The sequence below is a fragment of the Vicugna pacos genome, chromosome 8 (assembly GCF_048564905.1).
Source record: "Vicugna pacos chromosome 8, VicPac4, whole genome shotgun sequence".
In the NCBI taxonomy this organism is placed as follows: domain Eukaryota; kingdom Metazoa; phylum Chordata; class Mammalia; order Artiodactyla; family Camelidae; genus Vicugna; species Vicugna pacos.
This window is the reverse complement of record NC_132994.1, coordinates 17,386,011-17,394,769: the sequence shown is the minus strand read 5'-3', so window position 1 is coordinate 17,394,769 and position 8,759 is coordinate 17,386,011. Positions and strand designations below refer to the sequence as shown.

The window sequence follows — 8,759 nt, the reverse complement described above, 5'->3', positions numbered from 1 at the left end:
AACTATATGAAGTGCACTATATAGAGAAACATAGCAAAGAAATTTAGGGTTCAGTAGTAAAGATTTAATTTAGTTGCATGTAGATAACTCAGTTAGCTAAGCTCTTCTATTTACAAATCAGACATAATTACATTTTCGTGTTTCTTGCAAAACCACCATAAAGCACTAGAAATTAAAAACTTACATCATGATAAACTCTGCCTGTACAGTTATTACTACTTGTTAAAAATATATGAAACAAAACTTCAAAGGTGAGATTTATTACTGACCTCTAATCCCAATGATTTGGAGAATGGGGCAAATATCTAGAAGTGAAACAGGTCTAGAACCCTTATCAGGAAGAGTTAAATTATATGAGGTAAACCCAGGACAGTAAGGAGACCTTCTTTTCTTATCTACTGAGTAGTTCTAGTTTTTAAATAACTACAAGAACTCTTGGTCTTATGTTTATAATATCATTTTAACATTAATTTACAAAAACCAAAATAGGTAACATTTAGTTATAGTCAAATAAAAACATCAAGCCTCGGTATAACATACTTAGAAAAAAAAGAAAAGAAAAGCTCCAATTACTTTAGGTTATTCGCTCATTTAATCTTTAACAGGTGTGTGGGAGTATCAGCATCTCTTCAATTATAATAAAATTCTGGGCCAAAATTAGTTGAAATGAAAAATCAAACTATATGAATGATTTGTTACCCTGTAAAAATGATTTGCTTTTAAATGAAGGCTTTACAATAATTTACCATTATTTTTTCTTAAAATATAGGTCCCATGCCAGGTGTAAAATGAACACTGTCTTTGCAAATAGCAAAACAAACTAAAACCCTCAAGACAGTTGTAAATGCATAATTCCCCTTAAAATATTGAAAATACTATGCAAATTTAATTCATGAAAATGACTTCCATTCTCCTGGCACTTTTATAAGAGGGTTTAATAAAAGAAAATATTGTGAAGCTCTTTCTGTGGAAAAAGAATGAGGTAACAACTATAGGACGACACTCACTCCAGTTGTCTGGCTGTAAGTGCCACCCTGCTCCCTTACTAGCTAATCCCAGAACAAGAAACATCCTATTGTGCGGGTATAACCTTGAGTGGAAGATTTCAGAGCCCTGCCATGCAGCTCCGTCCGCAGTCACCAGCACTGCTAATCCCACTTAGACGTTCTCCTCCTCATGTAACTGTGCCCCTCACTGTCAACAGCTTCACAGAGGTCCTTCTTATTCTCCTGTGTTGCATGTAGATAACCAATATAAGCCACGCAAAGGGAAAGGGTTATCAATCCAAAAGCCATTACAGGTTTGTTCTGTCAAAGAAAACAAACGATAAGGCCTCATTAAGACTAAACATTTGAGGAGACTCAAATATCTGTCTTGGTTCCCTGTTCATCTGCCATGTCTTTATTACCACACTGGCATTCCTATGACAATATTTTCATTTGTAATAATTTACTCAGTTCTCTATTCAATTAATTCGACTCCTGATAAAGACCATACAAGACTCTTGCCCCTCCTCTCCAAAGCCAGGACATCGCCCACCTTCACCTTCAGGAAGGGGAGCCTGGGAGAAGCACAGGGGGAACTAGAGGCCTGGAAATTGGTCCAGCGCTCAGTTTTCACTGCTATCTGTGTGATGTGGAAAAGTTACTTAACTTCTCTGGGCCCAAGGTTCCCATTTGCAAATCTTAAATTAGGTAATTTTATTAGGAAGTGAGGAACGAAGTATACATGCTATTCTCACCTGAGTTACACAGATAATTAGCAGAAAGCCTCATAAACAGGTACAGCAAAACGGATACACTCTTCTCTGGGAACTTATTCTATTCAAGAAATTTAGTGATTACAACAGATATGCTGTTATGATAACCTTGATTTGCTGCTGAAAAATCCAAGACCCTAAGAGGTACAGTGATGTAGCTTTGAATATTTTTTTAAAAGCTTTTTAAGTTTGTCTTTTTTTTTTTTGCTTCTGTCACCATACCTGTTGTATTACTATTATTTCAGATCTTAATCATCAAAAAAATAAAGGTCAAATTTTTTCACTTGGATGGACATCTGAGAAAGGCCACAAACACAGAGCAGTTTAAATCTGAAATCCCTGTAATGTATTTGGCAACTGAAAAAACACATTAGTTCAAAGTTTTTAAAACATTCTACCTTGATTTAATGATTTGATTGTTAAATTGAACTATTTAACTCACAAATAGTTTATACTGGCAACTATGTTACTAAAATTCTAATCAAATTCAGTATATTTAAGTACATTTTATAATGATTTGATTTGATTTAATTTATTTAAAAATAAAGTATGTCAAGTCAAATATACTCAATAATTTGCTCCAAAAATATCGGTAACTCCCTAACAGTGTACAAAAGCATGTTCTGAAATTTTTCAAGAAATGTTTGCAATATCCCATAGGTTAAAATATTAATAAAGCCTGGAATTGTAGACTATAAGAATGTTCAGATTTTCATTGTTTTGTTTCAATGGAAGGTCCTGTTTACTCAATAGCACATGAGGAAATGATAAAAATTTCATCAAAATTAATGCAGCTATTAAAATAAAATTTTAAACAGGTATTTGAGAAGCTGATCCATTAAAATCCAAACATTTTCCATTAAAATTCTCAAATACTCTCAAAATAATTAGTTTTACATGTATATTTAGTTAAACAGTATTTAAGATTTTCCTTGGGGGAGGATATAGCTCAAGTGGTAGAGTGTGTGCTTAGCATGCACAAGGTCCTGGGTTCAATCCCCAGCACCTCCTCTAAAAATAAATAAACCTAATTATCTCCCCCACCCCCACCAAAATAAAACAATTAAATAATACAATAATTAAATATATATATATAAAAGATTTTCTTTCCACCTGCCTTTTATTCACAAAGAGGTCTTTTAGTCAACATAAAGTTTCCATTATAAAATCCAATGATATAGGAAAATAAGATTTCTGACAGCCTAGTTAAATTAAACATAAATTCTCATCCTAGATGTATTTCTTACAGGTTTAATAAAGAGCTCTGGATTCACAGCTCGAAATAAGGTTGTGGTGCGGACCCCTCTGAGCCCTGGGTTTCCAAAGTCTTTCTCCTTGGGTGTCTCCTTTTTAAAGGCTGGAGGCTCAGGTGCCGAAGACATCTTGATTTATTTAGTACCTAAAAATAAAATAAGAGACTCTTTTTCCCTTCAAGATTATTATTATTTTTTTTGGATAACGCTTTTTAAAAAATCATCCTGTATTCATTCCTTTTTAAAATTCCAGTCCAGATATACACCAAAAGAAACTGTCAATTATTTTATTACTTTGTATAACACAAACCTTCTAAGTGGCGCTTTAAGTTTTGTTGGGGGAAATGGTTATTTTTACTTTTCATCTCTTAGAACAAGCTAGTGAGGTACCCAAATGTTGCTTTCCTACTGCGCCCAGAGCCTGGAGCACTTATTTTTTGGTCTGAGTCACAATGCATCTTGTTCTATGAAGAGGGTACTGTGGGTGGGAGTGGCCAGAGGGTTATCCACACTTTTATTTCCTTCCATTCTTTCCATCCTCACCTTCCAACAGCCCCACCAGGACACCCATCTGAGAGAAGTGCGAGTGTTCCTTTGCTCAATTTCTCCTACAGATCCACTCCTGTCTCACCTCCCCTTCCCACTCCGCTGCCGCCCCCTCAGCACTGGAACCAGGCAGGAAGGGGCAGCAGCTGTCTGTCCTCACTCCCCTCTTGCCTGTCGGCCACTCTGGGAACAAGTGCTCTGCTACCTCCTTAATCCTAATATCCTTCTTTCTCTTAATTACTCTAAATCTATCCTATCCAAGTATGTCTTTGGCTTCTCGTCCTCCCAGCTGCAATATCAACATTTTATGAATATTTTTCTCTTCCAGATACTATTAGACAAAAGCATATTCCTGGAGAGGGGTGTGAGAGAGGGGAAGGTTGGAAGAGAGCAGGTGGGGAAAGAAATCTTCCAAAGAAAGGCTGAAATCGACAATAAAATTCTTCAGGGGAAATGCTGAACCCTATGGTACAGTAAGGTCAAACACATTTAAACACTCTTTGGGGCTTTGTTCATTCAAGTATTCTTTAAGTCTTCCATTTTACATAGTCTTTATAAGAGCAATTATTTTTGTAACACTATTTCTTATGGAGAAAATCAGTTTAGTTTTTCTCAAGTTTTTGAAAAAGACTAAAAAATCAATGGGAAAAACTCAGCATATGCACTACCTGAGCACAGGAGTGTGTTGTGGGCAGAGCAGCTGTCCCTCAGGGAGAGGATATTGCATTTCACTCCTTCCATCCCCTGGCCAACCATTTTCAGCCCTTCATTAAATAACCTCGCCTCCTCTGGGTATGTGTATTGGCTTCATAATCACAGGGAGCAAATGAGGGTTTCTGAAGCCCTGGGGGTCAGCAGACTTGCCAATGACAATGTTCTCATCTTTTCCCTCCAAGCATGCATCACAGCACAACAGAGCAGTAGTCAATCTCTGTTTACCTCCTTTACAAAGTCCACCCTGGACACAAAGTATATGAAGTAACAACTGGTAAAATACTCATTTCATCAGCATTTAAAACATCATTCAAGCTGTAACTAGAATTGTTCTTTTTTGTTTGTAATTTCAACTATATTCAAGTCACTAATTTTCTGTGCTGGAACAGTGATTTTTTTTTTTTCACTACTGACAACTTCTGAAACAATTCCATAATATGCCTAAAATTTGTTCAGCAGGCATACACTTGTTTGAAACTTATCACGCCTAAGGTTGGCCAAAAAAAAAAAATCCAATGTTTTCTGCTGAATCAGCAGTCCATTCATATGCCCATATGTTGCACAAACTTCTTGAAACTGTTGACTGAAGAAACACACACAACCTAAACGTTGTGAGGTAAATTTTATTTGGGGACCTTACTAAGAACTACACCCTGGAAGACATCCTCTCAGACAACTCCGAGGAACTGCTCTGAAGAGGTAAAGGAGGAGCCAGAATATAAAGGATTTTTTGCTGGGGGAAAAAAATGTAGTTAGTTGAGCATCAAAAGATTACTGCTAATCGCAAAAAAACAGACATCTCAAGTTATTTATTTTTGCGCTTTTCCACGTATGGAAAGATGCAAGAGTCTGGGCTCACTTAAATGATTCTTTAGATATGCGTCTTAACTACCTAGGGCCAGAATCCAGAGCACAGACTACTTCCTATTTTTCTCCCTCCTGAATTCTCCTCAGGTGGTCATCTTCACCATCGAGGCCAATCTCCTTTTTTAAACAAAAAAATCTAAACCCAAAGAGTCTGTTTTTGCTGATGGGAGAGTGAGCTAATCCAGGTCTCTCAATTTCCAGCCTGCCCCTAGTCCACCTCTCCAACCTACCCTACTCCTAAATCAATAAGGCATATAAACTATTACAAGCTTTAAGAAACATACAACTGTTATCATTTAAATTTTAAAAATGAATTCTGCATTTGTTGTTTTATTTATTTTATTTTGAGGGGTGTAATTACGTTTATTTATTTTTTAGAGGAGTTACTGGGGATTGAACCCAGGACTTTCTGCATGCTAAGCATGCACTCCACCACTTGAGCTATACCTTCCCTACTGCATTTGTTGTTTTTAATGTTAAAAAGAAAAAAAAAAGCTATTAAAGTACCTTTCCATCTCTTGAATGTATTGTACCTAAACAAAGGAGAAAGGATTTGACAATGGAGGTTGCAGACTATCTGAGGGCTGGAAGGAATTATTTGGGTCCGCTCTCCTTCCCTCCCCATATTGTGCTACCTACCCCACAGCTAACTTACAGACAGATTTTTAAAAGCCTCCAGAAGAAAGCAACTGCACGCAATTAAGTTCCAGACATTGTGTCGCAGGGGGAACACAAGTCCGTTAACAGCTAAAAAGGAAAGAGGCACCTTTGGTGAAAACAATTACAAAACCATTTTCCCCTAAGTAGGAGTTTGGTGAGATGGGATACCAAAAAACCGTCCAGGAAACGGGAGGGTTCTTGGGGGTGGAGGTGCCCATAGATGGGGCAGGTCCAGGCTCTGGGATGCGAGGGGCGGGAAAGGCGCCCCATGGGGTCAGAGGCCTCCGTGCCCTGGCTCGGGGCGCCCACAGAGTGGCAGGACTCGGGCCCGAGACAACACCGCCGAGTTCGGCGCATTTGGGCGGCCGGGCCCGCCAAGGCCAGAGTCAAGCGCGCGGTGGGGCAGCCGCCCTGTCCCCACCCACAGGCCCACGGCCCCGCCACCCCGGCCCCGCCACCCCTGCTCGGCCACTCACCCGCCGCGGGGTCACCTCCTCTCCGCGTTCGCGGCGCTCCGCCTCGTCTCCTCCAGCAGGAGAGAGCGGCTCAGCGCGCCCGCCGGCCCCGCGCCACAGCGGCCCCTACAGCCCGGAGGCCGCGGCGCAGGCGCGCGGAGGCAGCAGGGACCCGGCCAGCGCCGCTCCTCCACTTTCCAGTCCCTCCTGCCCGCCTGCGGGATTGGCCAGCTGGAGTTTACAAGGAGCGGGGCGGGGGTGATTGGTTTCCTCCTTTTTTTTTTTACCTTGAATTTTCAGCCTCCTAGGTTCAAATTACTTTCCAGTTTCGCATGTGTGTTTTCTATAAATGAAAGGAGACATCACCTCGAACTACATAAATGTATTTAGTGGAAGAGGGAAGCTTTCTGATTTGTGAAAGAAAGCTTGGACCTGGTCTCCTAGCCCCATTTTAGGGGCACAGTCAGTGAGATGTACAGTTAATGCTCTGCCACTCTATTAGTGCCTTGAGATTCCATGTGAAGATTTGTGTGGCTACGGTTGCAATAAGAATAGATACAGATGTACCAGGAGCCAACCCAAGCACCCTGATCCTGGACCTCTAGCTTCCAAAACTATGAGAAAATAAATTGCTATCGTTTAAAAAAAAAAAAAAGAATAGATACAGATGCCGGTTTGCATACTTTGCTGACATTGAAGTTTGTTGGAATACAGGTTGTGTTAAAATAAATGAAAGAGTATCAGGTGTCCAGATTTTGGCATGGATTTATGTAAAGCTTTGACAAATGGATTTTGAATTTAAAACTGGTTCTCTCAAGACAAATTAATTTTAATTTGATGTTTAATTTTTAAAAGTTCATTGACATCTAATATTAGAAAGCAGTCTTCTGACAAATAAGTTAAATTTTAATTAAAAATCTGTTTGTAGTGTGAAAAGGTGTTTGACATCATTAATCATTAGGAAAATGCAAATCAAAAGCACAATGAGATATTACCTCACACCTGTTAGAATGTTTATCATCTAAAAGACAAGATAACAAGTGTTGGCAAGGATGTGCAGAAAAGAGAACCCTCATGCACAGTTGGTGGGTATGTAGATTGGTGCGGCTACTATGGAAAACAGTATGGAGGTTCCCCAAGAAATTAAAAACAGAACTACCATATGATACAGCAATCCCACTTTTGGATATATAGCTAAAGGATGTGAAATCACTGTCCCAAAAAGATACCTGTACCCCATAATGTTTATTGCAGCATTTTTACAATAGCTGAAGTATGGAAACAACCTAAGCATATTTCAATGGTTGAATGGATAAAGAAGACATGATATACATATATAAATATACTATTCAGTCATGAAAAGGTCATCCTGCCATTTTCGATGACATGACGGACCTTGAGAGCATTATGCTAAGTGAAGTAAGTCAGATCAGAAAAGACAAATACTGTATGATCTCACCTATATGTGGAATCTAAAAAAGAGAAACACAAAGAAACGAAGAGTAGAATGGTGATTACCAGGGGTTGACAGCGGGTAGGGGAAATGTGGAGATGTTTGTCAAAGAGTGCAAGCTTCCAGTTATAAGATAAGTAAGTTCTGGGGATGTAACCGTAGTAATGAGAGTTAATAATACCATACTGTGTACTTGAAAGTTGCTAAGAGAGCAAATCTTAAATGTTCTTAACACAGAAAATAAATAGTAATCATGTGATGTGATGCAAGTGTTAGCTAATGCTATGACGGTAATCATTTTGCAATATATAAGTGTATCAAATCAACACTTGTACACCTTAAACTTCCACAATGTTGTGTGTCAATTCCACCATTAAAGCTGGGTTGCGGGGAAGTTGCCCACAAAATCAGCCAAAAGGCCTACATATCAGACACAAAAGTCTCTCCAAGAGTGGGTGGGAGTGGGAAGGCTGTGTAGTAAACACAGAACAACTGAGAGCCACAAAGCTTTGTTGTATTATGTGATCAACATACCCATTTGTTCTTCTTATCCCTTAGGGTTCTCTTCACTAATGAGTTAAATGCCAAATATTACTATGTAAACAAAAGCACTTTTACCTTCATGATTAATCCAAAGTGATCAAATAAAAGAATAAGGACTAAGAACCTGCAAAAAAAAAAAAAAAGAAGCATAAACTGTGGGTAAAGATAACACAGAAAAGCCTAAAGGCCTTGTCAATTTCATGGATATGAATACAACACAAATGATATGAATAGACAATAGTTCTTTCCAGTTTATGATGCTTTTAAGACATTACTTGGAAGAATGACGCCAGTCTGAATACAGCTTTTATAATCCTCATTTTAAATAGCACCATCAATATTTAATAACGTTTAACAGGAGATCTGGTATTTGCTAGGATTAGGAGATTTTATATTTGATGGGATCAGCTGCATAGAACAAAGGTTCATCTGGGGGAAAATACATTCAAATTTACAAAAGATACGTGTTTCAATCAGAAGTTCTCACAGTGCGCTCCGGGGATCATGCT

At 38.7% G+C, this 8,759-nt stretch overlaps 1 protein-coding gene across 1 annotated transcript; it reads right to left on the bottom strand.

The window, feature by feature from the left end:
- Positions 1–42: 42 nt before the first annotated feature.
- SMIM8 (small integral membrane protein 8) lies at positions 43–6,427 on the bottom strand. Its single transcript, XM_006200311.4, has 3 exons — positions 6,276–6,427; positions 3,007–3,158; positions 43–1,307 (listed from the first exon to the last, which is right to left on the bottom strand). The coding sequence occupies exons 2-3, from the start codon at positions 3,139–3,141 to the stop codon at positions 1,149–1,151; spliced, it is 294 nt and encodes a 97-aa protein (XP_006200373.1). The 5' UTR covers positions 3,142–3,158; positions 6,276–6,427; the 3' UTR covers positions 43–1,148.
- Between the last annotated feature and the right edge of the window lie 2,332 nt (positions 6,428–8,759).